Source organism: Pelodiscus sinensis, chromosome 4 (assembly GCF_049634645.1).
Source record: "Pelodiscus sinensis isolate JC-2024 chromosome 4, ASM4963464v1, whole genome shotgun sequence".
Classification (NCBI taxonomy): domain Eukaryota; kingdom Metazoa; phylum Chordata; order Testudines; family Trionychidae; genus Pelodiscus; species Pelodiscus sinensis.
Window position 1 is genome coordinate 81821231 of NC_134714.1, and position 23511 is coordinate 81844741.

The 23511-nt window shown below is 47.6% G+C and overlaps 1 protein-coding gene across 1 annotated transcript in view; it reads left to right on the top strand.

The window, feature by feature from the left end:
* The window catches only part of CD82 (CD82 molecule), a 61452-nt gene that overhangs the window by 14679 nt on the left and 23262 nt on the right, over positions 1–23511 (top strand). Inside the window, exon 2 of the mRNA XM_014574254.2 lies at positions 19376–19457. Within this exon, the coding sequence (XP_014429740.2) occupies positions 19395–19457 (63 nt within the window). The 5' untranslated portion in view covers positions 19376–19394. The remainder of the gene's footprint in view (positions 1–19375; positions 19458–23511) is intronic.

The following is a 23511-nucleotide window of genomic DNA, read 5'->3' on the forward strand; positions in this document are numbered from 1 at the left end:
TATCTCAAGATTGGGATGCAAATGTAGTGTACTGAAACTGCTAATGAAGTATGGGATTTAAATGAGGTTTAACAGCTATTTCGAGAGAAGGGTTTTCTCTCGAAATAATGCTGCTACACGGGGGCGTCTTTATTTTGCAATAATGTGATTTCAAAATAGTGGCTGGATGTGATTATGCTAATTAAGTGCAGAATATTAAAATCCTGCACTTCAGTAGCAATTTCAGTACACTACAGTTGCATCCCTATCTCGAGATAGGGAGCAAGTGTAGACATTCCCAGCATTATCAATGGTTCAGTCATGCTGGAATGGTGTGAGTGGGATTCCAAAGCAATCAGTTTTGGGACCAATTATGCCATTAGCTAAATATCTTCTCAATAGCTTCATCTGTGTACACTTATAAAGTTTTCAGATGACACCAAACTGAGGACAGTGGGGTGCAAGTACTTTGGCAGATAGGGTCATAATTAAAAATCATCTGGAGAAATGGTCAGAGATAAATAGGATGAAGTTAGAGAAGGACAAATGCAAAGTACTCCATTTAAGGAACAATCAGTTTCACACATACAAAATGGGAAGTGATTGTCTAGGAAGGAGTACTACAGAAAGGCATCTAAGGGTCATAGTGGTACCACAAGCTAAATGAGTCAACAGTGTGATGGTGTTGTGAAAAAGCAAACATGATTTCTAGGATGTATAAAACTCCTGTTAATAAGCAAGATATGAAGTAATTCTTTCCCTCTACTCTGCACTGATTAGGCCTTAGCTGGAGTATAGTGTCCAGTTCTGAGAATTAGACTTTGGGAAAGTTGTGAAATTGGAAAAGCTCCAGAGAGCAACAAAAATGAAGGTCTAGAAAACATGACCTGTGAGGGAAGACTGAAAACTGGGCTTTCTTAGCTTGGAAAAGAGAAGACTGGGGGGATATAACAGCTCTCAAGTACCAAAAGAGTATTATTTGTCTCCCTCCTCCTTGTGAAAACACAACATCTGATGACTGAACAAGAAGTGATGGGGTTAAATTGTAACAAGGGTCATTTAGGTTGGACACTAGGGAAAACTTCTTAACTGTCAAGATCAAGTACTGGAATAAATTGCCTATGGTGGCTGTGAAGCCTTCGTTGGAGATATTTAAGAGTAGGTTAGACAAACATCTGTCAGTCTAGATGGTGCTTGGTCCTGCCTGAGTGCAGGGGACTGGATTTGATGATCTCTCCAGGTCCCCTCTCCAGGTCCCTTCTAGATCTGTATTCTTAAATTCCCACCACTTCCTGTAGATCATAGCTTATGCTCTACGGTTTGCAATGTCTCCTGTGTCTGAATAGTCTAGGCAAAGATTTATGTGCTCCTTGGCAGTTGTTGTAAATGTATGTATCTCTGGGAGCAGTTTGCTTCCCATAGGTTCTCTTCTCTTCAAGCTGTATAAACTAGCTTCTGTCATATTTCTCTCATGGTATCAGTGGTGGTGTTTGGTACAATCACTTGCCAAAATTTCCCATTGGTCAAATTCCTTTATCTCCTATCTTCATAGGTGTGGGAACTGGCACTGTTGTGGCACCACATGCTGGCAAGCTTTTCTCAGGAGGGTAAAGGGGCTGGAGTTCAGCACCCTACCCCCATTTTTAAAAATGTTCCCTCATGCAAGTGAGTTGCAGTGGCATCTTTACTATTAAGCTTGGGTCATCGAGTTGTTCTTCCCTTTGCCAGCTCCCCATATAGCACATCCCTGGATATATGTCCACTTTCCAACCTTCTCAGATGCCCCAGCCAGAGCAGCCCTCTTTGCTTCGGCAGGGCTGTCACACTTGGTAAACTTGCCCTTTTAAAGAATCTCTTAGTTGGTGACTTTACGCTGCAAACAACACGAAATGGCAAGATAAACAATGTAGGTAGACCTTGTTTAGCCTTTGCTCTGGAGGAAAGAACACAAATTTTCCATGTGAAAGCAAAACAGCATTACACAGTGCATTAGGGAATTCTATCTGGGGTAAAGAAAAGTAGCTCCTTCCTAGCCCATCTGGTAACTTTTGGCCTTTTTAATAGCACTTTTTTTATAACAAGAATATCAGGTGCACAATCATCATCCACTTAAGTTTAGTGTGGCAATTGTTTTTTTACTATATCATTGGAACCGTATTTTGTGCAATAATTGCCCTCTGCTTTGATTGAAGATGGAATAACTTTCATTGAGGCTTTCAATTACAAGATGAAATTACAACACATAGGTGGAACTTGGAGCTGGAAGGATTCCTGGCCAACCAGTTGTCACAAATGACAACCTCAGGAGAGGTCACACATTCCTGCATGTTAGCTGCTCCTTCTGTGCTTGGGAAGGCTCAGTGCAGAGCTGTCTGGTGGGCAATGTATGCCATTTGTTGAGCAGTACACATGCATCTTTGGCACAGCTGACTGTGACCAGCTGAAGATGGTGAGGTGTGTCCCATAGAGGTCAGGAAGGGACTTGGGTATTCATTTTTGGGTTTTTTTTTTCATAGCGTTGCTCCAATGTGCTGTGAGAAGACAGTACAGAAGTGAAAGGTCTTTCATACTTTAGCCCCTTCACAGTCCGTCTGAATCAGCTACTCAACATTTTTGCATCCATTCCCACACCAAAGAGACTAAAAAACAACAATCAGTAAAAACAGGATAACACGCTTCTGTGGGTCCCCTCTGAAGTCCGAAAGTTATCAAGATCCATCTGATAAAGTTTAAAAATCGACCCCTGCCTCCATTCCATCTCCAGAGTCCAAATCTACTCCAAGGATTATCTTGCCTTGGCTAACTCCACTCTAAAATGCAGGTACAGTACTTGCCTAGGTGCTGAGGCATAGTTAATATATGTAAAGCATTTGGAGATCCCTGGCTGAACACGTTAGCCTTAGAGCCCAAACAGCACCCTTCTAGCAGGAGTAACTGCCAAATTCATGGAGAACTTATCCCATATGCCTGACACTAAGAGGAACAGTTCTTTTTACAACCATGGAGAGGTCTGTCGGTGTGATGGTCTGGCTTCCTCTGGGCAGAGTAGAAGTGATGCTAACTGAAGATGGCAGGGCTCAGTGTGGGGATTGGAGGGTCTGTAATTGACTGACTGTTCTAAATCACTCCAGTTCCAAGCAGGATTCTACCAGCTTTTACCACAGGCAGTCTCTGGGAGATCAGTGCCTGGGTGTGTCACACAAATCTTGTCAGCCTGGGACAGCCTCAGGTGTATTGTAACTGAAACGTTGTCTGACATGGCAAGGGCCATAAGATTTGTCTTTCAGGTGGCTTGTGTAGTAAAGGGACTGAATTGTTTGGTGTTGGCCTCATCTAATGAGGCTTCCTGTTGCAATACTTGATTTAAACACATGCTTTGGCTACAAATCAAGTAGATTCATTGCAGCTTCTGTAGCTCCCTTTGTAGTTTTCACTGAATTGCTTCCCTCCTATAGCACTGCTCATTGCTGTCTTTAAACAAACACTTGTGGCTGTAGTTGTGGGGCTGAGAGTGATTCTCCCTGGCTGCCCTGCTCCCCCCTCCCCCATCCAGTGGCAAAAGAAATCTTGCATGGGGTCCTGGTACTTTGAGCAACCTCCAACAGGGCTGGCTTTTTAAATTTAGCATTTTAAGCATGTGGGGCTTGGTACATGAAATTGAGGCACCTAGGAACACGCTGCACGTTGGGTGGGCTGGCTGTCTGGATTCCATTGTATCTTGTGCAGGAGAACTCTCAACAGATCTTTGCCACTCAGTTGTGGAATAGTCACTGGGTACGGAGGAGGTGGGGAACTTCTCCATGCTTGAGCAGGAACAAAGGGAGTGTCTCAGGGATGTAAAAATTGCTGACTACTGGAGAAGCCCAAGCTTATTGGGTAGTTGAGCCAACTACTTGCATTTTTCCACCCCATACTCCACTCCTGTTGCCTCTAGCAAGGGGTGGGAAGCAGGAGCTGCTGCTGGGGTGGGACAGCTTAAAACCTGCTATGTTCATCTCAACTGGAGGGTGGGTGTGGGTGTGTGTGTTATATATACACACACATACAAACACCTCCTTATGCCATCTCAACTGGCAGCTTACCCCTGCTGCTTCCTTTTGAGGGGCAGGGAGCCCTATGCTTCCCTGCTGGATCCACTGGGGAAGGAGGAGCAGAGCTAGAAGCAACTCCATGTGCTGCTGGTCTCTCCTCCTCCCCCCCCCAACCCCCATGATGAGCTGCATGGAAGCTTTCCCTCCTTCTCCCATTGGCTGGAATTTGGCCAATGGGAGCAGGAGGAGGCTGTCTTGGAGACATGATGCCTGGGAGTGGCATGAAAGCAAGTAAGTGTGTTCCCCCAGCCCATCCATGACCATACCCTGCACCCCCCCCCCCACCACCTGCTCCCTCCTTTCTGGCCCCACACTGTACCTTCTCTTGCTCTGGCCCTCTTCCTCCCCCAGCCCCTGGCCAGACACCCTATTCCTTAATCTCACCTCCCGGCCAGACCTCACCCCATCCCACTCACTGGTAGCCCTGTCCTGCACACTGACCCCCTCATTTTTGTTTCCACCCCAGAGCCTGGAGGGGTGGGGGGAGTCTACAAAATCCACAAACCCCAAAAAGTAAATCCAGCCTATGGGAAGTCCTGACACTCAGTCTTCCCTGTCCTTCCACTTGCCGCATGGCGCTGGAGTGCCGGAAGAGTGAGGTGTCTCAATTGCAGGGGCCACATCATTGAGGGTTTTTTGTGGGATTGTGTGTGTGGATTTTTAACACAGATTAATCACTTAAACTTAATTTCCTTTCTCAATGGTTAAATTAAACTGTTCTTTAGCTGCAGCACTAGCAAAATGGCTTTGGCGTAATTATGTAATGGTGAGTTTTCATTAGCAACTGATTTATGGAAAGGTTTCCATTGAGCCAGCTGCGGCATGGGCCAAAAAGTTTGAGAACCACTGATCTAGTACCATCGGGACAAGGACCACAATTTTCTGAAAGAGAGAGGTAGTATGAGCTCTGCCTACCAAGCACATACTTGCCTATCGGACACAATGTTCTAGAAATTCATATGGGTGCAGTGCAAAATGGCTTCTCTTTGCTAAACAATAGCAAGGGTGAGGGATAGAAATGCATTGGCAACAATGCACTTCAGTGGGAGGCCCTGCCCTCAGTCTAAAAGCTTTCACTGAATTATCTTGACAGGGTAGATTTTGTCTTTCACTTAACAAGAACAATGTTGCAACCCATGAGCCACCAGATGGCTGCCACCAAAACCAATCTGTCTGCCATCACTGCTCCCTTTCACCCATGAAACTTTAGTTTTCTGCTGTGATCTCATAATTATCCCATGCTATCCAGTGCAAATGAATTCCTTGCACCCAATGAGACATCACAACACTGTCACCAGCAAAGGAACCTGGCAGCAGTGAACAACAGTATAAGGGCAATGAGTCACAGCAGCAGTGACAAGTGCTGTAGCATGATGTAGTGTCTGGAACTCTTAGGTGCATAGTGTCTGGTGCAGCCAAACACCATGGATTGGAAGGATAAAGTCAGTCCAAGATCAAGTTTGAGGGGGAAGAAAGAGACCCTTCCTACTCTAAAGCACCTACCCTCTATATTTTCCTTCTTTAGAAAAACATGCTTTAGAGTAGATGTCTGAGACTAGGGATATTTGGGGGTGTTTTTTTTTTGATTAACCAAACGAGTAGTTATTCAGGGGGACAGGAAAGGTAGGACCTTACCAGCTGTGAGCTTACTAAAATCTGCCTTCTTGAAATCCTGACTTTTTTTCCATTCTCCCTCCTCATGGTTTTTATGTCCCAGCCATAAAACTGACCTGTTTGAAAACTCAGAGGTGGGACTGGGGTGGGGGAAGTGGTAGGGTGGATCTCCTTTTCCAAGCTATTCTCTTTAACCATACGTCTAGAATCTCAGGGGTGGAGGGCTAACATTTCAAACTCTGTAGCCATTGGCGGCTTAGTCCCCACTCAAATTGCCAAGGAAAAGTTCCTACACCCCTTTGGGGAGTAAAGTTTGCTTCCCCCCCCAGCCATTACAGATCACTGGAAAACGGAAGGCTGTAGCTTAATTTCCGAGAGAGGTACTAGTGCGTGGCTTTGCTTTCTGACATCTGTGAAACTACTTCCCTCTTCTGGGGTGCTAAGCAAACTTAATTGTATTTGTGCACAGGAACCCGACAACGGAAAGTTGTCTTTGACGCTTTCTCCTTCCTGCTGCTGCTCCTCTGTCTATCTCCACAGATAATAGAACACCACCTCCTTTCCACTTCCCCAAAAGAGAATTAAGTCTGTCCCCTCTTATCAGCAAAAGCTCCCTAGGCCTGCACAGACTTGCTTTCTTCTTGTCTTCTTTAAGTGTCAAGCTAAGCTGCAGCAGCTTCTGAATGATGCGGGGGGTGGTGGTTGGCTGGGGAAAGGGCAGAGATGCTTGCAGACTTCAGGACAGAACCCTACAACCCAAGTGGGCCTTAGTTTAAAACTAAGGCACATTTCCTTCATTAAGCAGGCTTGAGGATTGTGCTGGTGCAGTACTGGCCCAGTGGTGAGTCTATTCAGATGGATCAAATCACATATTATCTTGTCCAATACCAATTGGAAGGCAGAGATGACTTACCTGGGCCCAGTGAGTGAGTTATGCTCTGTCCCTGCTAGCTTTAAATCCTGAATTTAGCAACTTTCCTGATGTGGGCCTGCTATTAGGCTGGATTCAATTCTGCGTGTGGGCTCCTGGAGCTTGTCCCCACAGAGGGAAGTGGGGCTTCTTAGAGCATGTTCTATGTTAATTTGTACAGGAAAATGAAAGGATGCTGCCGCCAAAGCAGTGGATTGTACCAGCCTCTTTGCTGCTGCTACTAGAAGGGTGGGGATGGAATGGGAACAGGCACTTGGCTTAACCAATTAAAGCTAGTAACTGCATCCTCATTTTATTTATTTATTAAATAGTCCTTTTTCAAAGCCGTTAGACTGTGTGGTCAAGTGGCATCTCTCCCAAAGGTTGCCAGTAAGGATGTGAGTAGTTGACTACTTGACATACCTAGGCTTATTGGGTAGTTGGCAACTAATTTTCTTCCTGCTCTCTTCCCTCTTCTCCCTCCCCCCCCCCCCCCCCACGCTGCCTTTGTATCAGAGGCTGCAAGGGGTGGGAGAGCAGGAGTCAATGCTGGTGGGAGCCAGCTTAAAAGCCAGTTCCCAACCCCCCAGGCACTGTCCCACAGTGCCACCTTCTCCTCTTCCCCCCCCCCCCCATGCTGCTGCCTCTGTCAGCAGGGGGCAGGGGAGAATGCTGCAAAGCAGTCTCTGCCCATGATGGGCCCAGGTTGCAGTGGACAGAGGCTGCTCTAGCAGCAACCCCTGTCTGCTGGAGGTCCCGACTCCCTGCTGGGATGCCCTGTGGACAGGGACTGCTGGACCCAGTGTGTGCCAGGACTGAGCAAGCCCAGCTCACACCACATCTGGGACCTACCTCCACTGTACCTCTGCAGTTCAAATGTAGTGGGAGCCAGGCTGCCTGCACAGCCTTCCCTTATCCACTACATGGCTAGTGGATTACCCACCACAACATCCTTAGTTTGCTCCCCTCCCCCCCCCCCCAACATTTCTACTTATGTTGCTATTTAATGGACTTTCTCCATATTTGCACCTCTGCCTGAAGTGTTGGGAGCATCACCCTGTTGCATGGGGAACAAAAGCAGCTAGATGGAACATTCGTATACTCCTGTGAACTAGACTTGTGGCTAGTCTTGATTTTCTAGTTTTAGTCAATTTCCTCCTCTCCCTCCCCCCGCCTCTCCCAAAAAAGACTTGAACACCTAACTCAGTCCCCTGACCAATGCTGTATAGTGAGCTAGTTCCCCCTCACTTCTACAAGGGAAATAATGAAAATGACTAGAAAGTGTAGTCAGGGGCACAAACTTGTTATTTTGGGTAACTCTTTAATACTGTTATGCCATTGCTTGTAATCTAAATGACTTTCAGATAGAAGTGTGGTTTGTTGAGTGTGGGGTTGTTTCTTTAAGTTCATTTGCTGTTCTGGGTACTTGAAAGGTTGCAACCTGTTTTTCTCCCCCCCCCCCCCCCCCCCCCCCATGCTGAGCCTACTTCCTGGTTTGTAGCACAACCTTGTCAATAACACCTGATTTCTGTTTTTCACCATTACTTCCCTTTAATAATCTCTGAAAGGCACTTGGTGGGTTTCTCTAGCACTTATTTCTTATTTGAAAACAAACTGAAGTAATGCTGCACTCTTAATTGGATGCCTGTTATACCTAATGCCTGCCATCTCATTGGACTTTCTACTCTGTTCATCTTATTAAGAAGTTTAACATACTAATGACACCTCAGCTACAGGAACCAAACTAGAAAAGCTTTCACTGTTTACTAGAATTGTTCCTACTCCATGTGATGCTAAATTAGCCTGGTTGCCTTATTTGATGTCTGATCAGAAACCATGAGTAGTCCTGTGGCACCTCGGGGGGGGGGGGGGGGGGGTACGTGCGCACGCACACACTCCTGAGTAACACTGACTTGAAGTGGGTTTTACCCACAAGCTCATGATTCTACTTTTTTTTTTTTTTGTTAGTCTTCAAGGTGCCAGAGGCCTACTCATTGTTTCTGATAGACATCAAAGTCTGTAACTTTAAAAACAACATGGCTACTCCTCTCAGAAATGTAGCCTTACTAAAGACTCTGCCCTTCATGGTAAGTGTCTTTACCTTGGATCTTGTCTATAGGGGAGTTCATTGCCTCCTATTAAAGAGATAACAAGAAATGAGGCAATAAAGCAACCTATTTCCTTCCATGTTCCACCCTTACTTCTCCTTTTCAATAACAGTGATATCGCATAAGAGGCTTCATTTTAATATATCAATTGCTTTCTTAATGACTTCAGGCCTGGCCGTACCTGTACCAAATGATGGAGGTAACAGATGGCCATCTGCATTTACTTGATTATTGGTAGGTAACTGAGCCTAGAAGCTGAGTTAACTGTTGCATCTTTAAAAGAAACACTGCAAAGAGGGTTATGTCTCTTCTTCTTTTGGCCAGGGGTGGGGGGGGGGGAGGGTACTGTTGAATTTTAAAGGAGAGGTTAAATTAGTGGCTGTACATCTTCCTTGCCATCCCCAGTGTCCCTCTTGGGGGGGGAAAAAAACTGCTATCATAGTTGAGTTCAGGCCCAGGTGCTGTGAATAGTAAACTGTGTAGTGAAAGTACAGGCAGTCCCCGGGTGACGTACAAGATAGGGACTGTAGGTTTGTTAAGTTGAATCTGTATGTAAGTCGGAACTGGCATCCAGATTCAGCCGCTGAATCTGGACACCAGTTCTGACTTACATACAGATTCAACTTAAGAACCCCAGGCATCCCCAAGTCAGCTGCTGCTGAAACTGATCAGCAGCTGATTCCAGGAAGCCTGGGGCAGAGCAACTCTGCCTCGGGCTTCCTGTAGTCAGCTGCTGCTGAAACTGACCAGCAGCTAACTTGGGGATGCCTGGGGTAGATCAGCTCGGGTGCTGCTGGGTTGGTCCAGTAACGCAGCCGCTCCTCGGCGCTACTGGACCAATCCGGCAGCACCCCAGCTGCTCTGCCCCGGCGTCCTGATTCAGCCACTGCTGAAACTGATCAGCAGCGGCTGAATCAGGACTCCTGGGGCTGAGCAGCTGGGGTGCTGCCGGGTTGGTCCAGTAGCACCAAGGAGCAGTGCTGCGGGACCAACCGGCAGCGCCCCACCTGCTCTACCACAGGCCCCGGGCTTTGCTCCACATCTCCCTGGTCTGCTGGGGGGGGCACTAGATGCGTTCCCTCCCTCCCCCGCCCCCCCCCCTTCCCAGCAGACCAGGGAGACGCTGAGCAAAGCCACGCAGGACCCGGCCCGACCCGCGGCACTTCCAGCTGATCTGGAAGCGGCCGCGGGTCCGGCCCCGGGTCCTCCACCGCTTTGCTCAGCGTCTCCCTGGTCTCCTGGCTCCCGCAGCAGACCAGGGAGACAGGGAGCAGCTTTTCTCGCCCCGGAGGAGGTGGGCGGCGGGACCAGGCATCCCGCCGCTCGAGTCCTCCAGGGCGAGAAAATCCCCTTTCGTAACTGCAGATCCGACGTAAGTCGGATCCGCGTAACTCGGGGACTACCTGTAATGAAATGCCTCTGGTAGGGCGTGTTGCTCAGGCAACTGTACTTCTCACCTGCACTTTAAAGTCCAAGGCCTTTGTTAATGTCAACAGGACACAGCTTGTCACGTGTCTTCTGCTCACTTGTTTACCTGATTGTTCTGTAACTCTACTCCTCACAGGATGCTGGCCTTGGGGAGCGCTGTGCTGTGACTGTGTTTAGTAAAGAAAAGGCTCATTAGTTAGGGTGGGGGGGGGGGGAGGTCGCGTGCTCTCTTTCTCATATATTACAGGAACAAGGTTGAGGTAATGTTTTTCAGACCAACTTCTATTGGTGACAGACACTCTTTTGGAGTTACAAGAGCCCTTCTTTTGGTCTCCCTGATCAATAGTCATTCTGATTCTCCTTCAGAGTCAGCCTCTGGGGATGCTTCCTTGCCTATGCTCTCAATATACACTAAAGCTGAGCCATGACACTGAAGTGAAACTGTTCCAGCAATTAGTGCCCGTTGCTTATGCTTTTGAGGCCATTTTTAGTGTAGTTCTCCCCCCCCCCCCCCCCCCCCGGAAAGGTTTTTCACCCCATTGGAGTTGAAGGCAACTTCAGTTTTGAGTCTTTCACAACAAATGGTTAATGCAGAGTTGTCAACCTTGCAAAGGGAACTGGGCTGGTCTCCTAGGTGAGAACTCCAGATGGCCGCCGGTTCCTCAGATCTTGCTTTGTGTGCCAAGGCACAGCTCCACACTCTTCTCCCCCCCCTCCCCCTTTCAGTTTTAGGGCTTATAGTAAGGAAACAAAATGGAGAGCTGCTTTTTACAGCTTGGGATCACAAAGCAGGGTTCCCAGGGGAGGGCTGTGTCTTTTGGTTCTTAAAGATTGGCCTACCAACATAACTTTTGGGCACCTCAGTCTCACATCTAATCTATCAAGAATTATGCTAAAATGTGGTCAAGAACTGAGCCAGCAATTTACATGTTCCCTTCCTAAACTATCTGTACTACTTTGGCCCATCCACTAATAGACCATGTCCTGTGTCTTGGTAGCAAATCTAGTACCTACATGGCTCCTCTTCCTTCCTCCCTCCCTCCCAGTTTTTTTTAATACTTACTGCATGAGGACAACTGCCAACCTGGAGGCAATTAATGAATCTGATAACTGGGGAGCTCTGTATTGCAAAACAAACATCTTAGTCAAGTGGGTGGTGTGAGAGCCAGGGACAGAGTAGCTACTGCTGCAGGCTGCAAAAAAAGGACTAGTTTCTAGAGAAACCCCACACACATCAGGGCTACGTCTACACTGGCCCTTTTTTCGAAAGGGGCATGCTAATTTTCAACTTCAGAATAGGGAAATCCGCGGGGGATCTAAATATCCCCCACGGGATTTAAAGATGTCTGCCGCTTTTTTCCGGCTAGGGGAAAAGCCGGAAAAAAGCGTCCTGACTGGCCCGATCCTCCGGAATAAAGCCCTTTTCCGGAGGATCTCTTATTCCTCCTTCAAAGTAATAATAAGAGATCTTCCGGAATAGGGCTTTATTCCGGAGGATCGAGCCAATCAGGACGCTTTTTTCCGGCTTTTCCCCAAGCCGGAAAAAAGCGGCAGACATCTTTAAATCCTGTGGGGGATATTTAGATCCCCCGCGGATTTCCCTATTCTGAAGTTGAAAATTAGCATGCCCCTTTCGAAAAAAGGGCCAGTGTAGACGTAGCCCAGGAGAATAGGCAGATGGGTGCAGTAATGCCCAGGGAGTGTGGAAAAGAAATGAGGGGGAAGCTTCTGACTCTGGTACCACAGCTCTATTGGGTAGCCTGACAACAGCTAACTAAACGATGTACTCTGCTTTATGTTCTACATCCTGATCTTGAGCTCCTGCCTTAGTTCTGAAATCTTAGCTTTGGGGGTCCATTGCAGTGTCCATTTTCCCTCCTCGCGCCCTCTCCCCCCCCCCCCCCCGGGATTTTTTAAATTGATGTGCAGAATAAGTGTGCACCAACATATGTGGGTAAGCATGCACCATGAGCACAAACAAAACCTAGCTATGGGCTACTCTGCTACTCGGCTGAGCAACCTCTGAATCTCTTCCTGATTGGCCGCACAAGTGTCCAGCTTACAGTGAACACTGCTCAGTTGTTTGGACTATGACCCATAAACAGCTGGCAGCTCTTCTGGATGGGCGACCCTTGCCTCAAGGAGAGATGATAGCACCATGCAGCTCATACTGAGTCTTGATTTTAAATACATGTGTTTCTTGGTCCTGGGGTGATGCTTTCCCACAGTTCGGTTGGTTCTGTATGCCTTGCTATCTGTTGTCTCAAAGGTGTTATGCACTTTCCTGGTTAGCACCTGTTGCTTTTTGAGAGGGACTAGCTTTTTTAGCCATGAACTGTGGTTTCTTTGGGTTGTGTTAATACTGTTCCTTTGCCTGGAAGAGTCACTCTAGAGGAGTCTGACATAAATCAGCAGGTAAAGGGGTGTGTGTGTGTGCACGCGCGCGCAATAGCCAAGCATGCTGCAGGTCTAGACTGAGGTCTGGTGTCGGAGCTGCATAGCAAGAGCTTCATAGAGTGACTTGAGCCAAATATAATCAGCCTCGCTTCAGCGAGCACCACATGTATTGAGTTTCCATAAGCTGTTTGTGAAGTCAAAGAAAAACATTAGATTTATAGTCCTAGCTTGCAATTTAACCAAAACCAACAGCTCACCAATCTTAAGTAGCCCCCACTGGTCTGTCTCTTCTATATGCAATTCTCTTTGCACTGTAGTCTATGCTTTCATCTTTCCACTTCCTCAGGACTCCTGGTTCCCACTGGGTCACCTTACAGCTCACCTTTTCAGAAGGGACAGGAATCTCCCAAGTTTCCCAATGCCACCTGTGCCTACTTTTCCCGCCACCTTTGTAGATGGGGGAGGTGGCTGGGCTCCTATTACAGATCTGAAGTGCAGCATTGAGGGCGAGGCAACTGACATGACCAGCCCTGAACAAAGAGGGGCTCTGTTCTCTTCTCAGCTCCATGCTTTCTAGATTGTGTGCACCACCTATTAAAGTCACTGCTGACAACCCTGAGCTCTCCCTATGTGCACACTACCCCAAGGGAAGAATCATTTTCCCACTAGGGGAATAAGGGAGGGCAGCAGCCCTTAATCCATACAGGCTGCTGCACTAGTCTGTGCAGGGACAAGAGCCCATTGGCTCCTAAACCTACTTGTTCAGTACTGCTGAACCCTCTGGGATTCAGGTTTTTACAACCTCCCCATCCAGTCTGGTTTTAGGCTGAGCATGGGCCGAACTAGTCAAAGGGACCTGGGCGTCAATGTGGACAGACCAGTTACGCAGAACAGCAGGCTTAAAATATTTAAATACTGAGTCCAATATGGTGGTAGAACATCTCCTCTAAGTCAGTGGTGCAATCTTCTGTAGCTGCATCTTCAAAAGAATCGCTTCCCAAATCTGTTTAGACAAGTACTCTGTCCACCTTGTGGATATTTTATTTTGTTCTTGTGACTCACTGTTAAATGCTTCAATACTTAGAAAGCTATAGGGGATGCACCTCGGTGCCTTCCTTGGTGTTCAGGGACCCTCATGAGCCCCACTGGAGACCATTAAGTGATCATCTGATTGCTTAGTGTCCATGGTAAAACTCTCCTGAACCCTAAAGAATAAGGTGCTGTTTTCTGGAGAGGCTGACTCCTAATGCCAAAGCCCCGTGGTCTTGGGCAGCAGGTTACAGTATTTGGCTTTTATATTTCAGCTAGTAGAGCTGAATGGCAACACACACTCCTCTGTCTGAGGAGCTGGCTTCCCTGAGAGCTCCATTGAGACAGGCTGAGGAATTGGTACATGAGTACAGGATGCTTGCTTGCTTACTGGGTTTGCAGCAGTCACACCTCTAGCTCATTTAATCTCATGAATTAAAAGATCATGTGGAAACTACGAGTACAATCCCTCATGCAAACAGGAGTATTCTTAGTCTTGGCAGATCTCAAGAATAAGACAGTAAAGACTGCCTCACTACTTCGGCTGTAATGAAGTGGGACATTTCTGCAATATTTTTATGAAGCCTGGGTTTTCCTCTGTACACTGTATTGCTACCTACTGACTACAAAAGTGAACCCTGCTCTTGGAGCAGTGCAGGAGAGGGGATGTGAGGGTGGAGGTGGTGATTTTGCTGTCTGGTGGAATGAATACCATCTCTTTTAAAGGACTGCCTCATAGTAACCCAAATCAACAGGAGACCGAGCAAGCCAAAAAGATGCCACAGTGGCTGAACAACAATAGGTAACAGCAGGAAACTCCAGTAAGCAGGACTTGGGGATTGAACTGGAGAACAAGATGTCAGGTGACTGAAAGAAGGGGGCCTTATCAGAGCAACTCTGGGAGTCTGGAGACAAGGAGGGAACCAGGGAAGAGCAAGAAGCTGGGACTCCACTTGGCTGACGCATCAGGGCAGTGGCTTGACCCAGGATGCTGTATGGCTTAACTTCTGCCTCACTTTGCTAATCTAAGGACTTGTGAATTCTTCCTCACTTTGAAAATCTGATTGTGTTGCTTCAAGTACTTGCCCCTCAGTGCATAATACATCAGTAATGTACAAGCCTCCCATGGGAGTCAGGATTTGCTGCAGCACCAGTGATCCCAGCCTCTGTCCATGACTCCTTGAAGGACCAATAGCAACATCATAGAGGCTGCAGTCTGGCCTCTGGAACTGTGTGGGTCCTTGTGGCCTGGCACACTAAAGGGGCCACTCCCCAGGAGGCTTGGGCATTGATCACGCCCTCTAGCTTCATGACAGAGGTCTCTCCAGAGTCTGTGCAAATGCTGCTTGCTTAATGTGATGTCCTTGTCTTATGCATAACTGGAAAATTCTAATGTCTGGAGCTGTGGGTAAACTCTTGGAACAAGCAGCATCTTTGCTGCCCATGCAGAGGCAAACAAAAGCATGGTGTTCCAAACACTGAAAGACAAGCCTACACCAGATATACTGTCCTTTAAAGCATGTGCTACAGTCCACTGCTGGAGATGCAATACTAGATTAGGTTAACTTCATTAGTTAGCTCAAATGAACAGAAACAAGGCATGCATGTATGATTAGCAATGTACCCATGCAAGGCTGTAGTGCTGAATTAATTCATCACATTAGCCTCTGTCTGTGGAGTTTGGCAATTCCAATATTGGAAACCTTCACACTTAATATATTGGGGTGGCTAGCTGCTTCCTAGATTGCCCTGTGCTTTTTTTCCTCCCGCCCCCCCCCCCCCCCATCTCTCCCAAAGAGAAAGTGTGGATGACTTTTGTGGCTAAAGATGCTGTATTAGAACTAGTCTACTGTCATGCGTAACCTTTGGCAAGTCACTTAATCTATCTGTCCCCAGTCTGTAAAATCAGGATATTTGTCACCTTGGGTTATGAGAATAAGCCTAGCAGTGTCTGTGGTGCTTGCACTCTATGGTGAGTGAGGGGCCATTGAGCTACCTACATACAGTATGTTAACCTGCAGCAGGTCCATGGTATCTTGCTCAGGCTACAGAACTGTTCTAATGCTGTATAGACTTCTAGGCTTGGATTGCAGCCTGAGGCTTGAGACCATTCCATCTTGCAGAGTCATGGAGATCATGTTCCTTCCTGAGCCCAGAAGTCTATACTGCATTGGAATAGCCCTGGGACCCTGTCAGGTGACACAAGCCAGCTGTGAGCAACTAATAGTACTGACATGTATGGTGACTATTCCCAAACAGGAATGCACATGCTACATTACGTATGGCACTTGTCTCCTGTCCCAAGCTGTGTATTATGGTAGTGTGACGAGGGCTCGGTCACAAATTCACCACAACACTTTCCCATCAGTTATATGAAAATACCTAGCCATCACTTGCTTTCTAGCTACAGAGTTAGAACACCATCCAGTCTTGGTGTTTGCCTCAACAGTGCAGTAGTACCTGCTTGCATTATAGCTAGAGTTCAGTATGTGTACCCTTCATGCAGTCTGGAAGTGACTGCTGATTGGTGGGGGAACAAACCAATTAGAACGAGACTTACATTCCAGTTTAGCCCAGAATTAACCTAAATATTTAATAGGATTAACCAAAAGCTTTGGACTGAAACAAAATAACACACGGGCTTCCAGTGAACAAACCTGAAGCCAAGAAGCTGTTGAACACCCTGCCCTAAGTGGCTTTTTTGGGAGGGGGAAGGGGCTCGCTGTTTGTGGAGAAGCATCACTCCCACAAATCTCATGCTTCCTGTAGGGTTACTTACGTTCTTTTTAAAGAACCATCAGTTAGTCTTGAGAGACCAACTTAGAAGCTGCAAGCTTTTCATATAGTCATATTGGAAAGGAATCTGAACTCTGAGGCTTTGTCTACACTGCAGGGTTTTTGTGCAAGAAGCTTTTTGCAGAAGAGATCTTTCGCAAAAGCGCATCTACACCTCAAAAGCAATGCGCTTCTGCACAAGTGAGCATCCACACTGCATGGACGCTCTTGTGTAAAAGTTCTGATTGAGGGCCATTCTGTTAATGGGAGAGCACCTGTGCTTTTTCTGATAGGCTCTTTTTGGAAAAGAGACCCCTGCAGAGCGTCCACATGTGCCTTTTTGCTCAGAGCTGTAGCACGAGGAATAACTGTGTGGGGGGGGAGGAATAACTCTACCGGCAAAAGCCCTCTGTCCTATTGATTTAGTGTGTGTGTGTGTGTGTGTGTGTGTGTGTATCGAGTTGTGGATGCTCTGCCAGCTTTTGCACAAAAACCTTGTATAGGCAGTCCCCGAGTTACGCGGATCCGACTTATGTCGGATCCGCAGTTACGAACGGGGCCCTTCCTCTCCCTGGTCTCCAGCAGACCAGGGAGAGGAAGCAAAGTGGCGGAACACGTGGGCAGCGGGCAGGGCTGTCAGCTGACCGCGCGCTCCGTGGCTTGGCTCTGCTTTGCCCCCCCCGTCCCCCTGTTCTGCAGACCAGGGGGACCGGGGGGGGGGGGGTAAAGCAGAGCCAAGCTGCGGAGCCCAAGGGCAGCAGGACAGCCACGGTGCATCTGGGCTGTCCCGCTGCCCCCGTGCTCCGCGGCTTTGCTCCTGACACCTGTGGTACAGCAGCTGGGGCACTGCCAGTTGAACCTGTAGCGCTGCTCTGGGCGCTACTGGACCAGCTGGGCAGCACCCCAGCTGCTCTGCCCCAGGAGTCCTGATTCAGCCACTGCTGGTCAGTTTCAGCAGCGGCTGAATCGGGACGTCTGGGGCAGAGCAGCTTGGGTGCTGCTGGGTTGGTCCAGTAGCGCCGAGGAGCGGCGGCGCTACTGGACCAACCCAGCAGCACCCCAGCTGCTCTGCCCCAGGTGTCCCCAAGTCAGCCGCTGCTGAAACTGACCAGTGGCTGACTACAGGAAGCTCCTGCCCCGGGCTTCCTGGATTCAGCCGCTGATCAGTTTCAGCAGCGGCTGAATCTGGACGCCAGTTCCGACTTACATACAGATTCAACTTAGGGACTGTAGGTTTGTTCTTATCTTGTACGTAACCCGGGGACTGCCTGTAGTGTAGACTTAGTCTAAGTTGTTGATCTTTCTCCTTTAAGTATCTGTGTCTCAACACCATGGGTTTGTCTTTTTAGGATGACATAAAAGAGAATAACGTAATTTCTCCAGCTCCCCTTCGTTTCGTTTCATCTCAGTCTGCGTAGCTGTAATATTCAGTTCTGGGTACTTACTAGAGTCTCCCAAAAGCATTACTGGGATGAATTAGCCTCTCCTTGCAACAGTATGTGATACTCATGCAACCCCAAATTGCACTGGCCTCTTTCCTGTACCCTGCTCCATGTTCTCATTACCTAGATGGCTAGGTCTCCCAAAACTTGTTTTCAGGCATAGTAAATTTGTGGTGTTTTGTGCCAAAAAACTGGCTCTGTAATGCCCTGTGTATTGAGACAGGCAAATAGTGAAAATGTTGCACAGGATTCTCTTACTGGTTTGGGAGACACCAAACAATCTACTTTGGTTCTCTGAAACCCCTGGGCTAGACTGCACGTGGTATGGTCTTTCGGTCTCTCTTGCCCTTACTGTGTCTGTCCAACTCTGGCCTGCATCATCAAACTCCTTCCTGAAGTGTTGGAGTCTTCACTACGAACACCTACATCTAGAGCAGGGCTACTCAACAGCCTACTTGTGTAAGCTCAAACTGCATCGCAGGCCACAAGGCTCAACTCACGGCTCGCAGGTGGGATCCTTTGAATATGGCCTCCACTGAGAACATGCTCCACAACAGCGAGTCAACATAATGGTCTTCTGTGATATACGTTTTAGTAGTTAAATTCCTGGACTGTTTTTGCTCATTAAAAGTACTGTCATATGGGTGGAAATCGGGCAAATATTGCATTTTTATTAATATCAGCAGAACTGACTTAAATGGGGCCTGCGTGTGATGTCGTCTTGCCTTAATCTTTGAAAGAAGCTATTTGCACGTATATACAACCACACTTAAGTTGGGCCCTCGGGGCTTCCAAAATTGAGTAGCCCTGATCTAAGGTTTGTCCTCATGTTGTACTGAATGTAAAGATGCTTTTTGCAGGCACATTCTTGTGAAAGCACATCTTTTAAGGGTCCCTGAACCAAGTAATTTGTATGGTGCTGAATTATAGCTTATGATCTGTATAATCATGCATGGCTAAGGGTTCTCACAGTCATATGGGTGGTGGGCTACTGAGTTGAGTTTTACAAGGCAAGCAGGACCTAGATTCCAAGGCCAAAAGGAATTATTTTGATCCTTTAGTCTGTCTGTTATACAGAGCCAGAACTAAATTACTAGACACTTTCTATAATAAAGGGGGGGAAAAAATAAAACCTTGATCTTTTAAATTAGTCTCTTACCCATTTTTGATGGCCCACAAGGGGAAACAATGAGTTGTTCGGGGAAGCAGGTAAAGGAAATCTTTCTGGATTCCCCAAAGCTCATCTGTACCCTCGAATATGGAGTTGGGAGCCCACGTCTGATTATATCTAAGTGATGGAATTACCAGGCTCCTAGCTGGTTAAATCCCTTCTGTGCCTGACAATTGCATTGTGGGCCCCCTGTCACCATCCAGGAAACCTTCAGAAAGGTAGCATTTGTCACTGGTAGTCAGCCTGGTCCACCACCTTCTGGGAAAACCCTTCATCCAACTGGCTAAAGCATGGTCTCTACAGAACCAGCTCCCATGTAGCTATATCGCTCTGGCAAAATGGCACAGAGCTATCTCTAGTGATGACCAGTACTCCTTTAGCACTGTCTAGAAGCTATGTACTGATGTGGATTGTCTTTTTTTTCCCTTTAGATCCTGGAAGTGAAGGAAAATGGGGTCCGACTGTCTGAAAGTCACCAAGTATTTTCTCTTCCTTTTCAACCTCCTCTTTTTTGTAAGTATTTTTGTGCCCTGTGTGGGAGGGCTTGAGTAGGTGGGTGGCTCTGAATTAGATGATGAGCAGAAGGGACTATATATAGCCTTAGATGTGGAACATTAAGTGACCTTTAGACTTCAGAATAAACTAAAATGTATCAGACCATTCCAAAGCTATCGCTACCTCTCTGGTAGGAGAAATCCACATAGACTTTAAGGTCAGAAGGGACCATTATGATCATCTAGTCTGACCCCCTGCACAGTGCAGGCCACAGAATCTCACCCACCCCTCTTAGAATAATCCTCTCACCTATGTCTCAGATATTGAAGCCTTCCAATACTTTGAAGGCCCCAACATGCAGAGAGTCCTTCAGCTGTGATCTGTGCCCAATGCTACAGAGGAAGGCGAAAAACCTCCAGGGCCTCTGCCAATCTACCCTGGAGGAAAATTCCTTCCTGACCCCAAATATGGCGATCAGCTAAACCCTGAGCATGTGGGCAAGACTCACCAGCCAGACACCCAGAAAGTTCCCTATAGCAACTCCTATCATCCCTCCATTGACCTATTTCCAACTGGAAATGAATGGTCAATTAGTTACCAAGATCATGTTATTTCATCCAACCATCCCCTTATCATAGAATCAGAACTGGAAGAGACCTCAGAAGGTCGTCAAGTCCAGCCCTCTGCTCTAGGCAGGACCAATCCCATCTAAATCAACCCGGCCAGGGCTTTGTCAAGCCCTGACAATCCCTCTTCTGCCTAAAGTAGGATAGATGTATTGAGACAATCCACCTATCTGCTGTGTCTGGGAATGTTAAATTTCAATTAATCAACTAATCAAATAGTTAATGGAATTTCCATCAACTACTCAATTAGTCGATAAGGGAGGAGGGGTCAGGTCTTACTACATTTCAAAGGCAGAGACGATGCCGTTGGGGTTCCCTGCTGCGCCTCTGCCTCTTATCAGTCTCCCTACACCCACACCCTGGACCATGGAGATGGTGCTGGGGAGAACTGGCTTGCAAGTGGGCTCCTGCTCCCCCTTCCTCCCCTTGCTACCTCTGAAATAGAGGCAGCAAAGGGGAGGAGAGAGGAGAAATGAGAGTAGTTGACTTGACTACCTGATAAGCCTAGACTTATCAGGTAATTGACTATTCGACACACTTTTTTATATCCCTAGCTGTGTCTAGTGCCTGCACCCTCCTCTGTCAATGGAGGATTCCTTTGCTTCCCCAGAAATGTGCTGTTGTTGCATTTCTTTCTCTGCCACATCTGGAACAACTGGGTTGCTCCAGAGCAGTGAAGCCACAAAATCTGAAGAATCAACTGCAAACCTCCTCTTTTAAATAAGCCAGACAGGCTTCAAAGAACCATCATAATTTCACGTCAAGTCCCAGCGGCTGGTTTTGATTTTGAACAAGCTGAATCCATCCCAAGTTTTCCATCTGAAGTGGATTTTTTTTTTTTGAGGGCCTTGGTGCAGGCTTGCCTGGTGAGATTAGAAGGATTGGGTTTTGGGAGGATGACCCACTCTGAGCTGCTTCAGAATCCCTGATCAGTGCTGATTCGTTTGGTTTGGGTGACAATGAGAAGGTCTCTGTCTGGTGCATGTATCCAACTGAGTGTTTGGCCCAAACTTCTCCTTCAGTCTCTACTCTCTTCTCACCCCTCCCTCCCCCCCCCACCCCCAAATATCTTGTTTGGCTTAGTGGGTCAGACATTTCTCCACAGGCTGATCTAAATTGTACTAGTCTCGCTGGGATTGTTCTCTCTCTCTCTCTCTCTCTCTCTCTCTGCAGGTAGCCTGAGACAAAGCCTTTTATCAGAACTGACTACTGCTTTTTAGTTCAGGTCTCAGGCTCACTGTCCGCTACACCACTAGGGCAGGGAATACTGAAGTGGTCTTAGCTAGAAATGCTGTGGAGTGGTGCAGATGCTCACTTGATCCCCCTTCTTGAGTAGGGATGTAAAATAGTCATCTACCCGATAAGCCTAGGCTTATCGGGGTAGTTGAGTTGAATACTTGCATTTCTCCCCACCCCTGCTGCCTCTATCAGACTGTATATACAGAGGACTCTATAGCTGAGGCAGCAGGGTGGGGGGAGAGGGGGCAGGAGCCGGTGCTGGGGGGAGTCAGCTTGAAAGCTAGTTCCCTTCATCAGTCTCCACAGTGCGGTGGGGCTGATCAGAGGTGCAGCGGGGAATCCAGCGTGAGCAGGGACTGCTTCATTCCCTGCTCACGCCAGGTCCTAGCTGTTACGTCTCTACCTTTGAACTATAGCAAGAGGCAAGGGTGGCTCTTGCTACAGTTCAAAGCAGAGGGGCAGCGGGGATAGCGAGTGTCCCCTCCTTATTGGCTAATCTGAGTAGTCGATGGAATTTCCATCAACTACTCAAACTTCAATTAATCAGCTAATCAACATCCCTACTTGGGAGCAGGTAGCTAGGTTGATGCAAGGCTTCTTCAGGCTAGCGCTGTCCATGCTGGCATTTAGATTGGCTTAACTGTGATGTCAGGGGTGTAGATCGCACTCACTCCTGAGCAACATAACTGGGCTGATATAACTTTAGTGTAGACCTGGCCTCAGACGAAGGTCGCCAATTCCCAGAATAGCTTCAGTCAGGGATATGTTGAATGGTTTGGGGAGGGGGAGGGTTACACTGGGGAGGGGGTATCTGGCAGAGGAGCCTTGTAAAAGGAGAGCTTTACTTTCCAAGTTCGTCCTCGGTGGGGTGGAAGAGTAAAGCTATGCTCACTACTGTGCCTCAAGCTGTACTAGGCTGCAGCCTCCCAGAGAGCTGGCTTCGATGTTGCAACTGGGACACATCTGGCTCTGGTTTTCCTCAGTTTGCTATGCTAGCTAGCTCCCTGCCACAGGTTTCTGTTACTTCCCTCTGTAGTGGCCAGAATTCCAGTTAAAGACTGTCTGGGATCAAAGGTCATGGATGTTGTTGGCATACAAAGAGAGCCGTTTAAGGGCCACCAGAGCTTTTGAGGGGACTGGTTTTAGTTTAGATTAAATCTAGTATGTGGGAGTTATAGGGGGATTGTACTGGGCCCTTCTGCCAGTGCACGCTTGTTCCCAGGCTTATCTGTAACTTCCCATTAGTTTCAAGGGAAATTAGGATTTTGTTGCATCCTTACCAGCCCATAACAGAAGGTATAACACCATAAACAAAGTGATACTTTATGGTATCCTTTGACCCCTACTTCTCTGTGGGTGGCTGGGGTCCAGAGGGACCTTAAAGTTAAGAGGCTGTGGCTTTCCTTTACTTCAAGGCAGGTTCTGGTTTGCGTTGAGCAAGAATAGTGGGGGCTCTGTCCTGCCCCCTGGATCATGGGGTGAGGTGGGGAGAGGTACCCTGGGACAGTCATCCTGCTTACAGGCACTGGGGCATTTCCTGTCTTCAGTGTAAGAGTATGAAATAGAGGGGGAAGGTTTGGGGGGGGGGGTGAATAGGGATTGATGTGCCTTTCTTTTCTCTCCTCACTTATTGGTTTCAGGGCCTCTTTGCAGGGGATGAGGGAACTGTGGGGTAACCAAGTGGTGAGAGTCTTGTCCGTAAATAGCCTGCTCTCTAGGAATGGAGGTGGTTCTTTCTATGGCATTTAATCCAATAGGTGAGGCTGTGTGCATGTGTGGTTTTTTTTAAATAATAAACCAAATCCAGCAGTGTTGTTTTAAACAAGGTTATTCTAGGGCATCTTGCGGCTGCTGTGCTTTTGAGTGGGGATTGCAAAGCTGCTTTATTCCACACACTACCCATGTATGCTCTGCCTCCTCTTCTCAGCCAGCGTTCCTGGGGAGCCCTAACGGGACAGCTTTGAGTTGGCGAGGGGGAGGGAAGAAAGGGGCAGAGCTAAGCTGCTCCATCAAATTGATCCATGTCTGAACTGTCAAGTATTTTCCCACATTTTGCATGGGAAGAGGTTGAAAGAAGCTGAAGGGGGGAGAGTAGTAGCTAATGCTGGAACTCTGCAGCAGGATTCTCATGGATCTTGGGCCTCTGGCTGGTTGCAGGTGACAGGAAACAGCTGTTCTCTGGGCAGCTTCTGGATGTTTATTCTCAT